Source organism: Gadus chalcogrammus, chromosome 7 (genome assembly GCF_026213295.1).
Source record: "Gadus chalcogrammus isolate NIFS_2021 chromosome 7, NIFS_Gcha_1.0, whole genome shotgun sequence".
In the NCBI taxonomy this organism is placed as follows: Eukaryota; Metazoa; Chordata; class Actinopteri; order Gadiformes; family Gadidae; genus Gadus; species Gadus chalcogrammus.
This window is the reverse complement of record NC_079418.1, coordinates 28,245,012-28,267,907: the sequence shown is the minus strand read 5'-3', so window position 1 is coordinate 28,267,907 and position 22,896 is coordinate 28,245,012. Positions and strand designations below refer to the sequence as shown.

At 41.9% G+C, this 22,896-nt stretch overlaps 2 protein-coding genes across 3 annotated transcripts; one reads left to right on the top strand and one right to left on the bottom strand.

Annotated features, from left to right (window-relative positions):
* Window positions 1-3,635: 3,635 nt before the first annotated feature.
* LOC130385751 (hepatitis A virus cellular receptor 1 homolog) lies at window positions 3,636-12,228 on the bottom strand. Of its 2 annotated transcripts, none has more exons than XM_056594429.1 (7): window positions 12,178-12,228; window positions 11,004-11,190; window positions 9,550-9,701; window positions 8,892-8,996; window positions 8,164-8,258; window positions 4,977-5,079; window positions 3,636-4,415 (listed from the first exon to the last, which is right to left on the bottom strand). In XM_056594429.1, exons 1-7 carry the CDS (start codon window positions 12,215-12,217, stop codon window positions 4,342-4,344), a joined length of 756 nt encoding a protein of 251 aa, XP_056450404.1. In that variant the 5' UTR covers window positions 12,218-12,228; the 3' UTR covers window positions 3,636-4,341. The 2 variants fall into 2 exon arrangements, with proteins under 2 accessions (XP_056450404.1, XP_056450403.1); XM_056594428.1 differs by lacking the exons at window positions 3,636-4,415; window positions 4,977-5,079 and adding exons at window positions 6,952-7,404; window positions 7,776-7,878.
* A 7,231-nt stretch (window positions 12,229-19,459) lies between these two features.
* Window positions 19,460-20,438, top strand: LOC130386096 (beta-1,3-galactosyltransferase 2-like). The gene has a single exon (XM_056594875.1). The coding sequence runs from the start codon at window positions 19,460-19,462 to the stop codon at window positions 20,378-20,380; it is 921 nt and encodes a 306-aa protein (XP_056450850.1). The 3' UTR covers window positions 20,381-20,438.
* Window positions 20,439-22,896: the final 2,458 nt, after the last annotated feature.

The following is a 22,896-nucleotide window of genomic DNA, read 5'->3' as shown; positions in this document are numbered from 1 at the left end:
CATTTGTAGTGTTGATAAGCATAGAAATAATTTGTCCGCAAAGACGGTGACGTCGCTTAGCAACGGTAGATGCTGGGGTAGACAAGTCACCGGACTACTACCCATGCAAGTGAACGGAGCGTTCCACGGCATTGAGAAGACCCGTGTAATAAAGGCCTATAATATTTCTGTTTATGGCATAGATTTCTCCTCAGATTAGGCCAATAAACCAATGGTAAAATAAAAATAAAAACGCTAGATCAAAGGCCCGGCCCGAGTATGATGGTGGGAAATATCGGCCCGACCCGGCCCGCGTCGGGCTCGGGCAGAGAATCTAAACAATCTATATCTATATAATATAGAGCCACAGGTTGAAGCGTATGCGTCCTTTGAGACCCCCTTTGATATATAAGAGACCTCAAAGTACAGTTTACTTAAATGTTGTCGACCCAGTCACCTATTGCATCACTTCCTTTAGGGCTTCGGCCTCCTAATTGATCATTGTAGTATAATTGAATGCCCTCTTTCATATATATGATACCTCCACCACTGGGACGTGGCAAAAATTCTCCAAATCCATATGGGGAGGGGGGGGGGGTGATGCTTGTGGACAGTAGGGTTGTACACTAGACATAAATAGGAAGCAAACTCAGGAGAAGGAATGACCTCTCACAAATATATATTGAATAAATTCTTTCAAATAACCCTGCCTCGTTAAATCATTGAGCTTGGTGTTTTGCTTTCAAAAATAGGTTATAGAAGAAGTCTAAACTGCAGAAAATAAAAACATCCATGCTGCCTTTTAAGGATACCTTGGAATATCTATCTATTTTTTAACCATCGGACCCTAGTTTACGACAAAAACAACACAATGTACGGCAGCTCCTTTGCCGCGTGGTTTTTAGAGCCATGTAAGGATTAGAGGGGCTGGTCGATAGCAACCACCATAGCAACCATGACGGTCAAGTGACTGGATGCAGCCCCGTTGAAAATAATAGAATACCACCCTACACACTGAGGAGCATAATGATATTTAAATGATTATGACCATGAAGTCTTTATTTGCATGGGTTTAGATTTCGTTCTGTGTAGCATGGAAAAATCGGAGAAAAACTCCCATTCAGAATGCATTGGTTTACATTTCGTTCTTTGGAGCACAGTTATTTTTATTTATATATTTATTTTCATTTTTTGTGGAGGTGCTTCAAAGATGCTAATTTTTCTGCAATAATCCAAAATCCAATGGAAAAACCCGTTGGCTTTTTGTCAAGGGTAACCCAGGTCGACGCTCACTTCCGGGTTGGCCAACGTCATCCCTACACCACTCTATACTGTAAAAACACATGTTCAACTTGAATGATAATGCATGAATCTATTCATGCTATTCATGACAATTATTTTGGCCATGGTGGATCCAGATCTGTTCCGGAGCATTTCTGCACCTCGGGCAACAGCGCAGGGTTGCCAGGTCCTGCCTGCAAAAAACGTCCTGCCCACATACCGTTCAAAATCCACCCAAAATGTCCTAGAAGCAGCCCAAGTTGTTGTTTTAGCAGCGAAATGCATTGTGTGTGTGTGTATGTGTGCTAACATGCAATTTATCTGAAATGCGACGTAACACAGTGTTCACGAAAACGTACACTGTCAACGTATGCTTTTGGCGACTGGGTTGGCTCTCAGATAAACGTGTTTCACGTCACAGGGTTTGCGAGGAAGGGGCGGGCCTTCTGAGAGGAGGTTCCGGGGGTTTCCTTCCGGGCGGGAGTTTTGGTTGTTGTAGTTTTCCGGTGGAGCTGTGCCTGCCTGTCCGATTGTGGAATCCAATAAACCTGCTATCAAGCTTACTTCGCTCAATCCGTCACCTGTGGTTATTACAATATCATTAAAAGTTAAATAAAGTAACGGTTTAATAACACAAACGCAGGAAACACGTGAGCTGCTAGTTTAGCGAAAGCAGCGTCCCTAGCAACCTGACGTCGTTGAAACATGCGAGCGAGCCGATTAAATCTTCCTAATAACTATACAATTAAAGATCAGACACAATCACTGACTGAAGATTATGCAAGTAAAAAGTATATTTCTCGCTAGAAATGTTATTAGAAACACGTTTAACGGTGAATCGATCCTAAAATATTGCATTTCCCATTCAGATAATAAAGATTAATAAAGATCATACACATTCACCGACAGAAGATTATGCGAGGAAAATGTACATTTCTCGCTAGAAATGTCATTAGAAACACGTTTAATGGTGTATCTGTCCTAAAATATTGCATTTCCCATTCAGATAATAACGATTAATATGGCTACGTAACAATTTCACCAAATGCTAGGAGAACGTATCGCCCCCTGTTGGTGCTATTCCCCCATTCATTTCGAATGGAGAAGGACGCGTGTTCAGGGTGACGCTTTGGTCAGGCAAAGCGTGACCCTGAACACGCCTTGCGATGTGGACAAACGTATCTATTTTACGCCTTGGCGTGATACCGGGTTGGTGGGTGGGCTCGAAAGTGTTTCAGCATGTGAGAGTATGTCTGTATTTGTGCATGTGAGCATAAGCGTCTTTGGTTCTAGGTAGTTGTGCATGAGAGTGCATGAATGTGTGTTTGTGAGTGTGTGTGTGTGCGCACGTGCAAGTTTGTGTGTGCGTGCATGTGTGCGCTCGTGCATTCGTCCAAAATAATCTGTGTAGATGTGACTGAGGGTGTGTGTGTGTGTGTGTGTGTGTGTGTGTGTGTGTGTGTGTGTGTGTGTGTGTGTGTGTGTGTGTGTGTGTGTGTGTGTGTGTGTGTGTGTGTGTGTGTGTGTGTGTGTGTGTGTGTGTGTGTGCGTGCGTGCGTGCGTGCGTGCGTGTGTGTGTGTGTGTCTAATCCATCTGACTTGGATGCGTATGTCTATCATAGAGAGGTAAGGAGCGGCACACAAAGCCCTTTGTATGCAGGGGCCGGACAAGTGAGGTTACAATACTTATGAGGGGGTGGAGGCTGCACACTGTTTACTGCTCATAAAGCGTTCATTTCCACCAATAAAAAAGATCTCAACGCTTCGATCACATGCGGATCTTCGTCAAGACCTGAAGAACCGTATGTCACTGAGGACTGAATTGTTTTTCATCATAAACCTGTGAACCTCATGGTCTCTGTACCTGACACGTCTTCACACTCACCACAGGGCCCTCAGTGTGGTCCACTGCCTCATCATCACTTCCTGTTTCCTTCCGTGCTTCAGCAACTGTATAATCTATTAAAGACACAATAAAGTAACCTTTTACCCATGCATCAAGAGACACAGCAAGATGGGGCAATTACTTCTTGAAGTTCAATTTATTGAGAAATGGCGACATCTTGGATCAGGGTTTGGAACTGCAGTTCAGAACACTAAATCTTTTATTAAAATCCAAATAATCTTGAGCAAGATTCCAAAATGTGCAGAATATTGAATGGATGTGTAACCAGGTATTGGATAAAAACCTTTAAAATATAGCAGGGATAATTCCAAAGGGTCTGGGATAACTATACATGCAAGAGCAAAGCCCTGGGTTTGAGTTTACAGAATGAGATTATTATTCTTTTTTATATAGTTTATATTAATTATAACCATCTTATAGGCTGTGGGTATAATTAGTTTGAACACAAAAACAGATACGGGATTGCTCAGTAAAGGCTATTATTGTATATATTATTGTAAAATGGCAAAATAGACATGTATGGGGAAGCAAATGTATGTTTCCTACATACATGACTCATCAATCAATCAACAAAGTGTGTGTCTAATTTTCATTGTCATGTTTATATCTAGAAATCTCTATTCTCCATTCAATGTGATCTTTTTGGTCGGTGAGCATTCCCGCTATTCTGCATCTCGGTGTCTTTTCCGTACATTATTCGAGCATCATATTTGAATATTGTATATTGGGTATAATGTGTAAAGGTTTTTTGGAGGCATACCTTGTGTGTACTTCAATATGGTCGGTTCTGTGGAGGTGACGTCATCCAATTGCCTCTTTGGGGTGGGCTTAGACTCTTAGCCAATGCACAATAAAAAATTGGGTTAGATATATATTATCGGGACTAACAACAAACAACACTGAATGCCCAAATGTGATTTGACGTGTGATCAATAAACTGTCTCCCATTGTCATTGTAGTATTTTTTTATTTTGAAGCGGGCACTTGGTATCTATTACAATAGAAGTAGCCATTTTTGCTAATTGATGCTATCACAGTAACTGTCTGCTGACAGATCTTAGTCCACAAGCTCACCTTCCTGAACACTCAGTTTAAACACACACACACCACCCACACAAACACACGTACACACACACACACAAACACACACACACACACAAACACACACACACTCTCTACAATGAGTTGTCTTCTAGGTCAGATGGTATCCGTCGTCCATTCCACTGCCTCTGCTGTGACCTCATCAATCCTAAGGGACAAAAAGCATCAGACATTTCATTGTTCTGTAGACAGTTTGTGTGTGTGTGTGTGTGTGTGTGTGTGTGTGTGTGTGTGTGTGTGTGTGTGTGTGTGTGTGTGTGTGTGTGTGTGTGTGTGTGTGTGTGTGTGTGTGTGTGTGTGTGTGTGTGTGCAATTTTTGTCCGTACTATGACTGTGTTGTGCGTGTTGTATGTCTGTGTATTTGTGCAAGTAATCATTGTGTATTTGTGTCGGTGCGTGTGTCTATGTGTATTTGTGTGAACTGTGTGTATGTGTGGGTGGGCTCGAAAGTGCTTCAGCATGTGAGTGTCTGTATTTGTGCGTCTGATTTTATAGCTAGTTGTGCATGTGAGTGCATGAATGTGTGTTTGTGGGTGTGTGTGTTTGTGCGCACACGTGTACTTGTGACTGAGGGTGTGTTAGTGTGTTTGTTAGTGTGTCTGTGTATGAGTGTGTGTGTGTGTGTGTGTGTGTGTGTGTGTGTGTGTGTGTGTGTGTGTGTGTGTGTGTGTGTGTGTGTGTGTGTGTGTGTGTGTGTGTGTTTACTGACTGTAGCCAACAGTAAGCAGTAGTGCAGGTATGAAGATGATGAAGGACAGTCTGAATGTGCTTCCTATGAAGCCCCATAGGCTGCCCCGCTGAAGGTCTGACTGCTGCAGGACACAAAGAACAAAACTAAACTAATTACTACACAATCATTTCCCATTGATTGATGATCAATAACAGAAGCCATACCCAATGCGTAATGCAGTGTGGATCTTGGAGTTCTAGGTCAGAATTTGGTTTTAACAATTCCCCATGACTAATTGATCTAACTTGGACACATGTGTCGTCTTACAAAGATAGGGAAGGAATAAATAAAAATCGAATAAAAAGCATTCAGATCTTTAATCCTAGCATTGACATTGTTTTCCACCCAGTGACCCTGAAGCCGTCTGTACCTGAGATCTCTTGACGAGAGCGACCACAGGCTCCCCCATGCTGTCCCAAGCCTCACCACTTCCTGACTCCTCGGTGTCATCAGTAATTGTCTCGCCTATCAACACAAAAACAAAGTCGGCATTTATTTTAATGCATAAAGTGCCACAAATTTTTTATTTAGATTTTTGGTTATGATGATTCAGGTATTTATTTATGAGTTAACTTGTTTGCTATCCCACGCCTCACCACTTCCTGACTCCTCGGTTGCCTCTGTAATAGTGTCGCCTGGCAACACAAAAAAAAAGTAGACATTTCTTTAAATGTATAAAGTGGTATAAAGTTATATCTTTTTTTTTTGGAGGATAATGATTCAGGCATTTATTTGTAAGTTAACTTGTTTGTTAGACAACACATGCACACAAAATGTGTAAACTTTAACAAGAGACCTATAACATTATTGAATGTGGTCATTGAAGGGTGAAACCATTCTATATTTGTTCAACATTATACATTTATTAATATTTCAAGCTCATCAATATTTTGATAGGCAAATCTAGCAAATGCTTACAATTCCCTCTTTATTCAATAAAATGTCTCTCCATCAGATCAAATGGTTTGCTCGTTTACCACCACAGATGAATTTGATTAGCTAGTCGTCTCAAAAAGTACCATACAGGGACATCCCCAGTGGGAGTGTGACAAACGGTTACATGTAACCTCAGCCCTCATTGGTGCATAACATTACAAAAAAGGATCTTCAAAAAGTCCCAGAATCATACGACTCTTCATAGGAAGTCTAATAACATGTAGTACTTGACATGTGTGATGTCATTACCTGTTAACAGACACAGCAGGAGCAGGAATCCTGATCCAGGGCACGGCCGTCATTATGTTACGCTCTAATGCTAAAACAACCTCCCAGTCGCACTCAAATACCTCACAATGTCACAGGCTGAGTCATTGAGGGGGAAGCAAACAAACACAGACAACAAGTAACCATACATTAGCAGCAAGAACCACATGTCCGGTAATTTCCTGTCTTAAACCACATACTAAAACCTTTGGCTTACATGCAAAAAGAGATGCTTGTCTGAACACGTATGCAAGGCACCAATCAGTAGGAAGGTGCCATGCTCAAGGGGAAGTGCCAAGGGGGAACTCATTGAGGATTGACCCAGAGACTGTCCAGTTGCACTTCATTAAGCCAATGATGTCCCTAATGAAGACATGCGTTGTTATATCTCATGATGAGGTCAGTTAATTAGATGTTACATATGTGATGAAAGAATGCAAGAACAACATAATCGAGAAATCCAAGTAACATTGAGGAAAGGTCTTTTATTTGAACATTTCTCAATCCAGAATCATCCACCAATTTTCATTACAACAATACGGCCCCTTGTTGTGTTGGTATCCTCAGATATTTGAAACCGAGTCGCTTTATTGATGGCCCCTATCTGAACTGTGTCAACCACACTGAGAGACAGAGGCAGACAGAGAGAGACAGAGAGAGAGAGAGAGAGAGAGAGAGAGAGAGAGAGAGAGAGAGAGAGAGAGAGAGAGAGAGAGAGAGAGAGGGAGAGAGATTCAGAGAGAGACAGAGGCAGACAGAGAGAGACAGAGAGAGAGAGAGGGGGTGAATTGGTGTCTCTAAGTTTTAGTCAGTGGAAAGCGGGGTTGGTCACCCTTGTCACGTCGTCTTTTTGAAGGGGGAAGGACTGGTGTTCTGAAGACACTTAAAAGCAATGACGGCTGTCTGTTTGCCCAACAATTGTACTAAATTGAAACTACCCGCTTCCCTTTCTGTCGTTATAAACGTTCCTTTCAATGAGTCTAGTTTGTTCTTGTGTTTCAATTAGTTTGAACTCAAATTTCACATGTATGCAGAAAAACATACACTTACTTTCATACACCCTTAGTAACACACAAACACACACACACACACACACACCACACACACACACACACACACACACACACACTCTACAATGAGTTGTCTTCTAGGTCAGATGGTGTCCGTCGTCCACTCCACGGTCTCTGCTGTGACCTCATCAATCCTGAGGGACAAAAAGCATCAGACATTTCAGTCATTGTTCTTTAGACAGTTTGTGTGTGCATGCAATTTTTGTCTGTACTATGACTGTGTTGTGTGTGTTAGTATGTGTCACAATTATTCTTCATGTGTGTATGTGAATGTGTGTTTATTTGTGCAGGTGAGCACTGTGTATTTGTGTCAGTGCGTGTATCTATGTCTATTTGTGTGAACTGTGTGTATTTGTGGGTGGGCTCGAAAGGGCTTCAGCATGTGAGTGTCTGTATTTGTGCGTCTGTGTTTATAGGTAGTTGTGTGTTTGTGAGTGTGTGTGTCTGTGCGCACACGTGTACAGGTGACTGAGGGTGTGTTGGTGTATTTGTTGTGTGTACTGACTGTAGCCAACAGTAAGCAGTAGTGCAGGTATGAAGATGATGAAGGACAGTCTGAGTGTGTTTCCTATGAAGCCCCATAGGCTGCTCTGCTGGAGGTCTGACGGCTGCAGGACACAAAGAACAAAACTAAACTAATTACTACACAATCGTTTCCCATTGATTGATGATCAATAACAGAAGCAATACCCAATGCGTAATGCAGTGTGGATCTTGGAGTTCTAGGTCAGAATTTGGTTCTAACAATTCCCCATGACTAATTGATCTACTTTGGACACATGTGTCTTAAAAAGAGAGGGAAGGAGTAAATAAAATGCGAATAAAAAGCATTCAGATCTTTAATCCTAGCATTGACATTGTTTTCCACCCAGTGACCCTGAAGCCGTCTGTACCTGAGATCTCTTGACAAGAGCGACCACAGGCTCCACCATGCTGTCCCAAGCCTCACCACTTCCTGACTCCTCCGTTGCATCAGTAATTGTGTCGCCTGGCAAGTGGCAACACACAAAAAAGTAGCTATTTCTTCGAATGCATAAAGTGCCATACATTTTTTTAATGTTTATTTTTGGTGATGATGATTCAGGCATTTATTTATCACTGAACTTATTTGTTGGACTACACATACACACAAAACGTGTACAATTGAACAAGAGACCTATAACAATATTGAATGTGGTCATTGAAATACTAAAGGGTATGAAAGAGGGCATTTATTAATATTTCAAGCTCATCAATATTTGTATCGAGCAAATGCTTAAAATTCCATCGTCATTCAATAAAATGTCGCTACATCAGATTAAATGGTTCACTTGTTTACCACCATGGGTGAATTAGGTTAGCTAGCCATCTCAAAAAGTACCATACATGGACAGCCCCAGTGGGAGTGGGACTAACTGTCCTTACTTAATTGCAGCCCGGTAGAATGATCTAAATGTGATGTATCTCGAGGATAACTATAATTATTTTTTAATAATTATAGCATTGCGGTATCACAGCTGGTGGTAAAAAGTTGTAAAGAACACATTTATAGAGCCTTTTTATAGAACATTAAGCAAAATATCAGAATCCTACAAGACTGGTTCATAATCCATTGCTGTTGACTGGTGGAAACAAGACTGACCAGGATGTGCTTCTGTTGGTCCCGCCTCCGCCGGGTCTGCCTTCGTGGTGTCTGTGAAGCTCTCAGTGAGGGCTGGTCGGGCCGGCCTAGCGGCTTGCTCAGGGGCTGCAGGAAACCAGTAAACACACCAGTCATGAATTACATTTAACCATAACAATATCCATCTTCTTAAACACACACCCACACACAGACGCAAACACAAACACACACACACAGATACACACACATGCGCTTTCTCGCTAGTGCTCACGCTCTCTATCTAAGCGCTATATAAATTTAATTTATTATTATTATTATCTCTCCCTCTCTCCCTCTCTCCCTCTCTCCCTCTCTCTCTCTCTCTCTCTCTCTCTCTCTCTCTCTCTCTCTCTCTCTCTCTCTCTCTCTCTCTCTCTCTCTCTCTCTCTCTCTCTCTCTCTTCCTCGCTCTCTCACACACACGCACACACACATTGTTTTATCTTTGTGTTTTAACATTGCCATAATATGTGAGATAATACAACATTAAAAAATACATCATGGCACATAATAGGAATACACATGCAGTCCATTAATATGTAAGGATATAATCTGATAGAATTCATACAATACACTACATGGCTTCTTTGTTCGATTGTACAATAGGGTTTTACGTCTTGCAAAGCCGTCATGTATTTTACCTTCTACAATGATGAGGTGAACTTTGTATATGTGGTCGTTAAACAGGCCGGGAACCTGCACCCTGCAGTGGTAGAAACCAGAGTCTGCCTGTCTGCTGTGGAGGATGGCCATGGAGACGTCCCCCGCTGAGGCCTCCGAGGGCAGGCTGTACCTGAAGGAGTGGAGTCGGATCAGGAGAACACCATATTATTATCATGAGTTTCGCAAATGATAGAGCAGTTGTTGGTGTTTTAGAGCCATCTGCTGGTGTGATTGGGTAATGCAGATCTGCATTAGGTGTATGGGCGCCGGCCGTTGCTAATCAGAACCAGTTGACGTTTAATGTGGTAAGTTCGCATTGTAAATAGCTCCCGAAGATTTATAAGTTTTAAGATCGAGAACGTATGTTTATTTTATGAACCTCGACATATTAGATGATTGTATATTGTGTAATTGATATGTTATTATTGTTTTTATAGTTTGTCACTTGGTAGGGAGTTTATTCACATTTTTAGTTTTACCACATGTTACTGGTTAGCTATGTTGGATGTTCGCTAGCAACACAAGTGTTTTGTTTTACTCGTGCAGATCCTGCTGTACAAATCACAAATAAACCTTGTAAAGAAACCAATGTGTTTGTCCTGTCTTTCAGGTACGTTGCACCGAAATGTAAATGCAATGTTATAATTGTATTATTTGTATATATTTGATGTGTTTATAGCAGAACCAGTTGACGTGACATGTGATCCTGCTGTACAAATCACAAATATACCTTTGAAAGAGACCAATGTGTTTGTCCTGTCTTTCAGTCCTTTAGACCCAATCACACCCGTTACACACACATCTGTCATCAGTTCATCCCCCCATCACGCCACCTATGCATCCATCCGTCTGTCCGCCCATCCATCGTTCTTTCCATCAACCCATCATCCACCTTCCCATTCATCCACCCATCTATACGCTCATCCGTCCATCCGTGCCCTTGTCCACCCATCCACCCATGGATCCTTATCATCCCTCCACCTTTCCCTCTATCCATCCATCCACCCGTCCATCTAACCCCTCCACCCATCCCTCAATCTACGCCACCACCCATCCCTCCATCTACCCCCTCTATCATCCCTCCACCCACCCACCCACCCCTCTCCCTCCTCCCCCTCTCCCTCCTCCCCCTTCACCCCTCTCCCTCCTCCCCCTCTCCCTCATCCCCCTCTCCCTCCTCCCCCTCCCCCTCCACCCCTCTCCCTCCTCCCCCTCTCCCTCCTCCTCCTCCCCCTCTCCCTTATCCCCCTCTCCCTCCTCCCCCTCTCCCTCCACCCCTCTCCCTCCACCCCTCTCCCTCCACCCCTCTCCCCCTCTCCCTCCACCCCTCTCCCCCTCTCCCTCCACCCCTCTCCCTCCTCTCCCTCCTCCCCCTCTCCCTCCACCCCTCTCCCTCCTCCCCCTCTCCCTCCTCCCCCTCCTCCCCCTCTACCTGTAGGAGGCTCTGTGTGTGACCTGGACTCCGTTGGTGATGAGCAGGGCGTTGTGACAGGCGAACAGCGAGGGCTTCCCTCGGCCCCAGCACACCCCGCCCTTGCTCTCCGCCTCAGCCGAGCAGGGCAGGGTCACCCGTCGGCCTGCCACGCCCACCACCGTCTCCGTGGCAACGGCGAAAGAGGCTGGGGCGAAAAAGAAAAAAGTGCAATTTTAATATTACAGCTGAAGATCTTGGGACCGATGTTACAGAGCCCCGGACAGACACGTAAAGCTATTCTGGGGGTCCTCGCTCAGGAAGTTTGAGTGTCAAACACCTGATTTCCTGCATTCTGGTGAATTTGCATGCACCAATTTGAAACTTTAAAAATAAAATCTCATAAATGTATGGTGGACATGTTTATTTATGTAAAAGAAAACAAATGCCAACAGGCTCCTATACGTCAATGTCACAGCCAGTCCCACCCCCATACACAATTCATACTTTCACACGGAAACTGCATAGATTGATGTCGTTGACATTTTCTTTATTTTTGCATATTTCTTTGGGGTGATTTGACCACCCTGAAAAGAGGGTATATTTAGTAGGCTACGTTGTGTGTAATGTTGTGGGCTTTTTTGGAATATTTCAAAATGATAACATATTAATAGTATTTGTCAACATTTTTTAAAATCAAATAGATCAGAGATTGAATTTTATTTATTCCTAACTATATTAATGAATAATACTTTGGCACACCTAGTATTCGACCCTACCACCTATACCGCAGCCTGTGCCTGGTAACAGGTTTTAAATCATCAATTAATTAATAGTCCTCCCTGGCCGACTGAAAAGCAAGACATTGATTGATCCAAATAGTAAAAGTATATTACGTTTCTCTGACACAGTGCCTCAATAAGAATGTCATATTTCATTGGGTATGAGACAAAGAAACAACGGTTTTATCCATCCACCGTTCCAGAACACATTCTGTCAGGGCCAGCTTCCTTCAATGCTCAGAAATTACCATTCACATTTCAGGCTCTGGGCTCATTACATGTTCAACAAAGTTATCCTTGCTTCCAATACTGTCTCACTCCACCTCTGTTTAAAAACAAAAAAGTTTCCACTCTGAAAGGTTTTTGTTTAAGCATTAGTGTTAGGATGAATCTTAACTAAACTGCACACTCACCGGTCAGGATACAGAGGATGGGGCTCACGGCTGAATGCATGGTTAGTTCTGATTTAGAGAGACTAAGGACAGACAGACAGACCGTCTGAGTCAGACACAACGGGTGGTCAGCTTGCGAAACTGACTTTTTTTGTGATATTTATAGAAAAGTGACGAATTTCTGCTGACACGCAAGATCACCTCAAGTGTTGGATACATCCTCCTTGTTTTCATGGTGTAGTTATTTTAAATCCTTTAAGACAGGCGGCATTCTTCTAAATTCTAAAGGTTATATTGTTCTGGTCGTCCTGCATTATTTTAAACTGATCAGAACTCTTTTATATCGGAATACTTTGAGTTTACTTACGAGTTTCTCTTAATTGACCCCATCATTTATTTGTATTCATCCAAGTATAATCAATTCTGCATATGGCAGATCTTTTTGTTATTTTCTTCATCACACTAATAATATAACATTTTCCCTGGTACTCTGTTATTTCATGCATCCAAGCAGAATAAATCCTGCATATGGTATTTTTTTTTTGTTTTTCACTTCATCACACTCATAAAATAAAAATATCATCCTGGATCTTTGCATCCAAGCTACAAAAATTCTACATTTCACATTTACATTCGGGGCATTCAGCAGACGCTTCTTTCCAAAGTGACTGACAATAAGTACATTAGTCAGAAGAAAACATGGCTAACCTGTATGATTGGTAAACCCAAAGCCATCGGTGTCGCAACATTTGCAGTGGTTTGGGGGAAAAACCCAGAAGCTATTCATTTAATATTTATAAAGACTGGTCATTACAATTTCAGTGCCCATGTTCCTCTAGTCGGTGCGGATTGGACTATAAAATATCTGCATTGTTAGAAAACGTAACGTTACACAGACCAGCAGCTCATGCAAAAAATTATGAAGAGCTGTTTACAATTCGGACACATCTTTTTGTCGCTAAAGTTTTTCACCCTTGCATCCAGTCGTTGATATATGATGAATAGATGAGGATGTTTCCAGAATTAGGGGCATTCATTTTAAAGGATTTTCTTGAAATCAAATGTTTGATTAACACATTTTTTATGTCGAATTGTTGTCTTACTAGCTCAGGCTTTATTTCGTGGCACAGACTCGTCAATGTGAGTCCTCGTACACTAGAGGGAAACACAACCCCAATTCCTAAAGCAACCGCAAGATTGAGCATCTCTCACTCTCTCTCTCTCTCTGTCTCTCTCTCTCTCTCTCTCTCTCTCTCTCTCTCTCTCTCTCTCTCTCTCTCTCTCTCTCTCTCTCTCTCTCTCTCTCTCTCTCTCTCTCTCTCTCTCTCTCTCCGAACCCGTTCCTTCTCGCTAATTTAGATAGGGACTGATTGTTTTCTACTGACTGTAAGTATTTTGTCTGACGTTTGTCACTGAATGATCGAATGAATGGATGGAGGAATGGATGGGTGAATGAATGAGGGATGGGGGAATAAATAGAGGATGGATGGACGAAACCACTGGCCATTACTTGCCAAGTGTTGAACGGACCCCATCTACAGCCCCGTGACTCTGACCATGCAGAATGATGATGACTATGATGGTTGCCATAATGAAACCTCCTTGTTTTCGTTTATTTTGCCCCTGAGCAAGAATATCTATCCGACAGACATTATACAGTGTGCGTGTGTTTGTGTTTGTGTTTGTGTGTGTGTGTGTGTGTGTGTGTGTGTGTGTGTGTGTGTGTGTGTGTGTGTGTGTGTGTGTGTGTGTGTGTGTGTGTGTGTGTGTGTGTGTGTGTGTGTGTGTGTGTGTGTGTAGGCAGTTATCTGAGCCTGCAAAGCATTGATCAAAGGGAATCGGTGCTTTTGACAGCTATCCACTTTACTGCACTACTTCTTGTCAACGCAATGTCATACTTGGTTTAGGTCGATCGGTGGATGGTAAAGCGCAACATCAATGCAACTTTCGTACCTTTTCCTCTCCCTTCCTCCCCCACTCCCTCCCCCGTCCTCCCCCTCTCCCCATAAACTCCCGCACTCGCTCTTTTTTTTGGAGGTCCACAAATAAAGGTGTTTCACTTCCCTGTCCCTTAGAGGTCGGGGGGGAAAAAACGCTGACAGCATCTCCACGGCGATAGGCTTCTGCTCTGTCATCGTTAAACCGATGGCGTGTGACTCACGATTCGCTCGGTCGACGACCTCGGAACTAGTGTCAAGGTAATCTGGCTCCGTCGCAGACGCGAGGAGGCCTGCTTATAACCTCGGTGGTTATAGCTTCCCGTGTGGTGGGTACCTAGTTTACCTTGGGTAGTTTGCTTAATCTGGGTACCTGGTTAGGAAGTGGCCTATGCTTCCTGCTGAACTGGGATAGTCATATGCCGCCATATTGCCTATGTTTACCTTCTATTTAGGAAGAGTCTGTAAGGCACATTCATTGGTAAAAAAAACGAACAGTATGTTTGTTCTGGCGCATTAACTCAGAGCTAGGCTATGTTACCCAGAGCTAGGCTATGTCTACACATATTAGTGAGCTATGTGTCGACATCGGTTCCAGGGGTCATAGAGGAGGAAGGATGTATGAATAAGTGCCAGTAAAATGGGCATACTTGATGAAGAGAGGAATAGGAGAAAGCTACAGGGCAACTGAATGTTATGCGAAAATGGTCAAGGCTATTTATCTATATTGATTACATCTCTCGCACCCGCGCGCTCCCTCGCCCCCTCTCTATCTCTCTCTGCCTCTTTCTCCGACCCACGCACACACAAAACACAAAAAACACACTATCCTGCTTCAGTTCGATCTAATTTTTTTGCTTCCTCTCTCTGTCTATCTCTGTGTCTCTCTCTCTGTGTCTCTCTCTGTCTCTCTCTCTATGTGTCTCTCTCTCTCTGTCTCTCTCTCTCTGTCTCACATGTTCATGATAATAATTCTTGATGGCGCTTCTGAGCTCAGTTTGAACCCTGTATTTCTGCGGTTGAGGTTCATGCACGCTGGGGTGTGTATAGATATACTATATATGGTATAGGTTTGGATTCGCCGGTTGTCCTCATTAGTGGCTGTACGGCTTGTTTTGCGCTCCATGAGGTTTGAATTATATCTGGTCGCAGTGAATCATTCTTTATTGCTACTCGATGTCCCTCAGTGCACTGCTTTTTATTTGTTTGTTTTTACTTTCACTCTCTGGAACTTTAAATAATAATACTTTGAGATAATGGTCCTTTTTGGTTTCATATCCCTTGTATCTATTTCATAACCTGCATCAAGGCATATCTGTCCACTGTTCCATAAAGTAGTAAATGGAAAGCTTATACATGCTTAACAATTGCTTGTGCAAGCAGAACAAATGCTGCACATAAGTGTTTGGAATGGGCTTGACTTGTTGTTTTAGTTGTGTGCATAGGGAAAAAAAATACATAATTTGCTAGTATAAAAAATGGGCATGGGGACAATACCGGTCCGGGATATAAAAGCATCAGAATCGTCCAGAGGTGGGGGTAAGTCACTAATGTTCAAGTCACAAGCAAGTCTCAAGTCATAGCCTTCAAGTCTCAAGCAAGTACCAAGTCACTGTGGTGAGAATCAAGCAAGTCACAAGTCAAGTCATTGCTCAGGTCAAGCAAGTCACAAGTCAAGTCATACAAAAATCTGATGATCTAACCCAGTTTCCACATTTAAAAATCGGTAAAGAGAGTGGTTCATTAGTTGAGTTTTATTTCAACATTAACAATAACAATGTCTTAACATCAACATTAACTCAAACTATTCAAAACATTCCAAAAACCATTATGTGAATACGGTAGAAATGGGATTGGGCCTTAGGCCCAATCCCATTTGGGGCAGTTTGCTTAGGTTCATGGGTTTCACTGAACCCCCTAGTGGCCGTAACCAAAACTACATGTAGGGATTAAAACATTCTTCATAATAACACACAATATGTTGTCACTGCCTTAAAGAAGGCTTTTTGGCACGATCAAACAACAGATAAATGCTGTGTTTTGTTGGAAGACCGACAACACACCAGCTATTAGGAAACGAGAACAAAACAGCCAGGGCAGAGAATGAGTCAAGCAGCCCTTGGGAGAATACCACTGCAATCAGTAACGTTATCATTGCTTCCAGCAGCGCTGAAGACGCACCTGCTGCCCTGGATGGTGTCTCTGTGAACCCTCAACCCTACAGTTCACATGATGTGGAGCCCCAAGGCATAAGCACTATTTGAAGAGTACGGAATGCATCATTGACACTCCTCCACATATGACTCAAGGCTGGACGTCTGTGGGCAAACAGTTGACCTTCCCCCTGATCCACCATCATGTCCACTGGAACCAGTTCAATGTTCCTGCAAAAAGAAGCAGTGTGAACAATGGAGATGTAGGCACACTGAAACAGATACAGTAGGTACATGTGCATTGACTACTTCAAATATTAAAATTACTACTAATAAATACTTTGGATTGCCTTCATTTTGACAGTGGGCCTCACTTCCGTTTATTGCTCTTTATATACTACCGAAGCCTGCAAACAGCAAAAGTAATGTTGCTATGGCATAGCTATTGGAAACGTTGTTATAATTTGAGACTTGTTTAACAATTAGTTCAATTTATGATAATATGATTTACCACCTATAGGGCTACCTAAGCAAATGCTACAAAACAGCCTGCCTATATGAGCAGAACTATTTAAACACCACATACCTAGTAATGAAAAGACATTTTGTTCAAAATCTTCAATCAGAAAAGTCTTCAATCCACTAATTGAGCAATTAAGTCACCTTATTAACCAATCTCCAATGAAGACTACCTCATTGGCAACATTCTGAATATGGACCTTTCATGGAAAACATTCTCAGCAGCTATGTCATAATCAAAGCAAACTTGAAATGAGAATGTACGTTTAAAGATGAACAAAATGGGATATGGTGACATTTCAATAGAAATGTACCAAAAATGTTCCTCCCAAAAAATGGATAGATATAACTAGAATTTGTTTAATCCTAACAAACTGCGAGTGTGTGGTTGCTAAAATGCAGTACGTCAGCGCTAACGTCAACGCTTACGTCACAGCTAACGTCAGGGCCAGGGGCGCCGCTAGGGATTTTGGGCCCCATGAAAAGAACAGTATAATAATTTCTGTATTATAATTTCATCATCATTAGGGGCCTCTCTGGGCCCCCCTCCATCATGGGCCCCTAGAATCCGTCTCCTTTACCCCCCCTTTTCGGCGCCCCTGGTCAGGGCTAACGTCAGCGCAAACGTCAATGCTAGTGTCACCACTGCCTGAACGTCGTCAAAAGTAGTCAAATTCGGCAGGAAAAAACGCCAAATCTGGCAGCACTGCATGCACATCCTCCGCACTCTAACCTCAGCGTAAATCAATGAGAACAACTCAAAACGAAGCCAATATGGAACTTAAACTGTGATTCTGAAAAAAGTTTAAAGGTAATCGAAATTCGGTTTTCAGATTATTTGAACGGTTAGTGTTGAAAAGGTTAATGTTGAAAATTGACCAAGTTACGATGTCTGAAGTAGTTGAAGTGTCAGGCTACGTTTACACGATGACGGTCTGACCAGAAGACGCAAAAGTGGAGTCGCGTCTTCACTTTTTATTCTGCGTTTAGACAAGCGTTTTCGGGAGGAAATCTGCGTGCATACGGTGACGGAAAAGTGTGTGGAATTCGATTGGGTATGCATGCCAGGCGGCTAGGTGGTGCTGTGATACACTATCACACAACACTGCCATGTCTGAGCGCATGCGTAGAATCTTCCTTCTTCTCTTATCCGTGCTGCAAAAACCAAAAAGATCCTTCTCTGTTCAGTAACACTATCTGTACATATCCTGTACATTTCGTGGAAAGACTCCTGTACGCTTGTTAGAGCGTTTTTTTTTATATTATAATAGCGATTTTATAATGATAAAACGCTGTTTTCGGTGTACCACGCTGTATCGGTGAAGTATCCCTTTAAAGAGCTGGACGTTTTGATAGTCAAACGGTTTCTGTAGCTGAAGGTATGCAGAAGCAATTAACTGCCCAAAAAACAGGCAAACATAATAAATAAAACTTATGAAGAACAGTAGATGTGCTTGCAGTAGCATCCACACAAATTATGAACAGGTGGAGTCATGACCAAGCAGGTATTTCCTGCTACACAGGTAAAACCCTTTAAGTAGCTATAAAGGATTTACTGCACACGTACGGTTGGTCTCACCACAGAGATGAAGGACGCTTCAGCTGCGAGGTCCGTAAGCTAACTAATAACCTACCTTGTCATAACTAACATATATACTGTATATCATTTGATCTTTTTACTGTTATCTTTTTGAGTCATTTGGTGTTATAGTATTCCAATTATATTTTTATTTAAGTTATCTTTCACCTCGCACTAAGGGTATTTTATGTTTGCTTTCGCTTTCTGCTAAATCTTAAATACATTGCACTTTCTAAAAAGCTTTTTTTAACTTTGCCTTTATTTTCTATTTTATTACTAAAATGCCTTTTTAACTTTCCCATTATTTTCTATTTTTACCAGAAAGATACATGATCTGATACCAGAGAGAAAGGATAAGGGTTTGAGACCCAAGTTCTGTCTGGGTTAGAGTCCTAGAATCTGGGTTGGAGTCCCAGAGAAAGGACCAAGTTCCTTTAGGTCGGGTTGGAGTCCCAGAGCTGAGTTCTGTCTGGGTTAGAGTCCCGACGTCTGTCTGGGTTGGAGTCCCGACGACTGTCTGGGTTGGAGTCCCAGAATAAGGCCTTTGCTTCATGATTAGAGTTCCGACGTGTGTCTGGGTTAGATTCCTAGAATCTGGGTTAGAGTCTTAGAATAGAGTCCTAGCCTAGAATAGAAGTTGACTAGAATCCGGGATGGAGTCCCAGAGAAAGTACCAAGTTCCTTTAGGTCCGGTTGGAGTCCCGACGTGGGTACCAGAGAGACTGTTGATCTGATCTAAATGCATTGCACTTTCTATTTTACTCATTTCTTTGCCTATGTTTTCTTTGACTTATCTATTATTTTATTTTATTGTATGACAATGTTTAAATGTGAAGCACTTTGAGTCTGCCTTGTGTATGAAAAGTGCTATATAAATAAAGTTGCCTCGCCTTGCCTAACCTAGACAGGTTTATAGTAATTCCTGTTATTTCCTCACAGGCACTTAACTTACACTTTGTCCGTCTCCTTTTCACAGAGAAGTGGTGGGCACTCCCAACTATCCGAGAAAAGCTTTCCGAAAGACAACCTTCAAGTGTCTCCTGCTTCTCAGTCTGCTGACCATTCCAATCGGCTTCATATTGGTCCCATTTCCATCCCCTCTATCGAGATATCAGATGTACAATGGATCTGCTGATGGACCTGCCAAGTTTCAAAAGGCCCTCCCCCTTCCTCGGAATGACCCGTTGCGCCTCTCCACTCAGCACAACATGATTTATCCGGGGAACTACCATTTTATCCTGGACGACACCGAGCTGTGTAGGTCCATCCATCCGTACCTGGTTCTGATTGTTCCCGTTGCCCCCGGCAACTGGAAAGCCCGCGACGCCATCCGTAGAACATGGGGCAACGAGACTCTCATCCAAGGGGAGCTCATCCAGACAGTCTTCCTCCTGGGCGTACCCAATAGTGGCAACATCGAAGTCCTGCAGCGGAAAGTACGCACGGAGAACCGGCTGTACCACGACCTGATCCAGAGCGACTTCATAGACAGCTACCACAATCTGACCATCAAGACCATGGTGATTATGGACTGGCTGGCCTCCCGGTGCCCTATGGTGCCCTACGCCATGAAGATCGACTCAGACATGTTCCTGAATGTGGAGAACCTTGTGAGCATGTTAAAGACCCCCGGCACCCCTACCACGATATACATGACCGGCAGGCTCAAGTATGAAAGTCCTGTTGTTCGCAAAAAGAACAGCAAGTGGTACGTGTCTGAGTATAGCTACCGTGAGAACAAGTTTCCAACCCACCTCGTGGGCATGGGATACGTCTTCTCCCTTGATATGCCCAGAAGGCTTATGGAGATCTCTAAAAGGGTCACTCCCTTTTACGTGGAAGATGCCTATATTGGGGTGTGCATGAAAACATTAGGAATCGACTTCACTCCACCCCCAGAACGCAATCACTTCAGACTCTACATGTATGAATTCAATCATTGTCATTTGGCCAAATCCATCTGTGCCATCCTCCAAACTCCAGAACAACTGATAAACTACTGGACATCATTAAAGGGGCCTGGCCCGGCCTGTTAGGACATGAGCATCTACACGGCTGTTTAGTGGATAAGTTAAACTTGACTTATAATACCTTACAAACAACAATAAATTCTTCACAATAAATAATCACTTAGTTAATGCTAACTATTATTATTTTGATTAAACTCATGACTTTCCCGGATGTATTGGCTGTCTTATATTTTAAAAAGTATATTTGTATGTCAAACATTATTTTGTAAATATTTTGTAAATAATAATAATAATAATACAGTTTTTTCCTATCGTTTTCGGTCATGTACCCATACTATGGTCACTTTTCCCTATCACTTAACACAGTGGGCTTTAGAGACACACACCTCTGAATATCTGTTAACCTTAGGTGCAAAATGCACTACAACAACCTCACCACAAACAATGCTGCCATAACTTAACACATGTTTCCTCTCAGAACACTATGACCTAAAAAACACTAACATCTTGAAGCATTGCCAATTGCATATATAAAATGTTGCTGTGTCCTCCAGTTTGGCATAGATTTCCTGTAGTGTTGCATTGAAAAAAAGAGAAAAAACACAGACAAACACTTCTTTGGACTACAGTAATAAAGTTTGTAATATTACAGTATGACAATCCAAGCCAAGTATCTGCTGACAGTGTTCATATGTCGGTTTACCTCCCACAAAAGATGTCACAATTGAGTGTGGTAAATTTACTGTAATTGTAAATACAGTAAGTGTTTTATGAGAAACTGAGAATAACAATTTTCAGTTTTTGTAATGCAAATTACATACAGTAAGTACGTAATATATGATCCAGAAACAAATCACAAACACAACAGTTTTTTTCACTGTGCTTTACTTTTTGGAGATTTTGTCACAGTGCAAGTGTTACACAAAACAGAAAATACATTACAAAGTCAAAAAATGTGTTCTAACAAAAAATGCAATGCACAAAACCTGCACATACTGTATATTACAGTAGCCCAACAGTGGCGCAGAATTGGGCTAATCCCTCCTATCCTCCGCATTTGGCCACCAGGTGTTTTGCATTGCAAAACTTATCCTCTTTGTTTTGTACAGATCATTGTATGTAGTGTTGCTTTACGTAAAAAAAGTAATTCCATGCCAATTCACCAAGAACTATGGTGCACAGGGGGAAAAAAATCTAAATTACTGTAAAATAAAATAAATAAACTATAAACTAAATATTTTTTCTTATTCAAACATGTAACTTCATTTGTCTGTCCAAATGCAGCATCTTTCCATCTACAGTGATCTAAATTACTGGTTTTGAACAGAAAGTTCACTGTTTTGAACAGAGTATCTAAACATTGGTAAAATATGCTGTAGTTCCACAGGTTTAGGTAAATTGCCTAAAACGATAGGAAAAAACTGTAATAGATTTTATTTCAGCGCGCCTTTCATAGCACTCAAGGTCACCTTACAGGGCAGTGTTTAAAAAACAAAATCAACAATCATAAAAAACACAGGAACTATGTAACTTTTAAATCAGGAGATGAGGGAGCTGTACTATGTAATCTGCAAAATCTATCTTTTTCTCTCTCTCTCTCTCTCTCTCTCTCTCTCTCTCTCTCTCTCTCTCTCTCTCTCTCTCTCTCTCTCTCTCTCTCTCTCTCTCTCTCTCACACTCTTTCTCTAGCTCTTTCTCTCGGCTGTCCCTCCCCATCAATTGACAAAGAGGCTTTTATAAACGTAATTCATATGTATTTGTTCTATCCACAGTGTGTAGGGGGTTTGAATCCCGCGAGCCAAACACATGAGTTGTGTATACCCAAATGTCTGCAACTTACCTGTCAGGATTTCTTCTACTTCTACCCTCATAGTACTACTAGTTCTGCTCTGTATAGATAATACTATTACCTACTACTACGAATAACTGCTAATACTACTACCTTTTCATATCTGTATCTAAATTTACTGTATATTGCTTTGGATAATGATGGGTGGCCTAGATGTTACATCAAATAAATCCACGCTAGATAAAAAGAAAAGCAAAACAAGGGAATGCATATCTATATCTACAGTATATATATAAATATTAGAGCTGTCAAGCGATTAAAAAATCTAATCGTGATTAATCGCATTACTGGCATAGTTAACTCACAATTACAGTTTTTTCTTATCGTTTTAGGCAATTTACCTTTTACCTTTTAGGCATGTTCACATGTGGTTACTTGCCCCTATGCTAAGATACAAATGCTGGCAATGACGCCTTCTTCCAAATTTCATGGATACCTGCCCCAGTCAATGTTCACTACCGGCAAAACGCTGTGGAACTACAGCATATTTTACCAATGTTTAGATACTCTGTTCAAAACAGTGAACTTTCTGTTCAAAACCTAAGAGTAATTTAGATCACTGTAGAAGGAAAGATGCTGCATTTGGACAGAAAAATGAAGTTACATGTTTGAATAAGAAAATATATTTAGTTTATAGTTTATTTATTTTATTTTACAGTAATTTAGATTTTTTTCCCCCTGTGCACCATAGTTCTTGGTGAATTGGCATGGAATTACTTTTTTTACGTAAAGC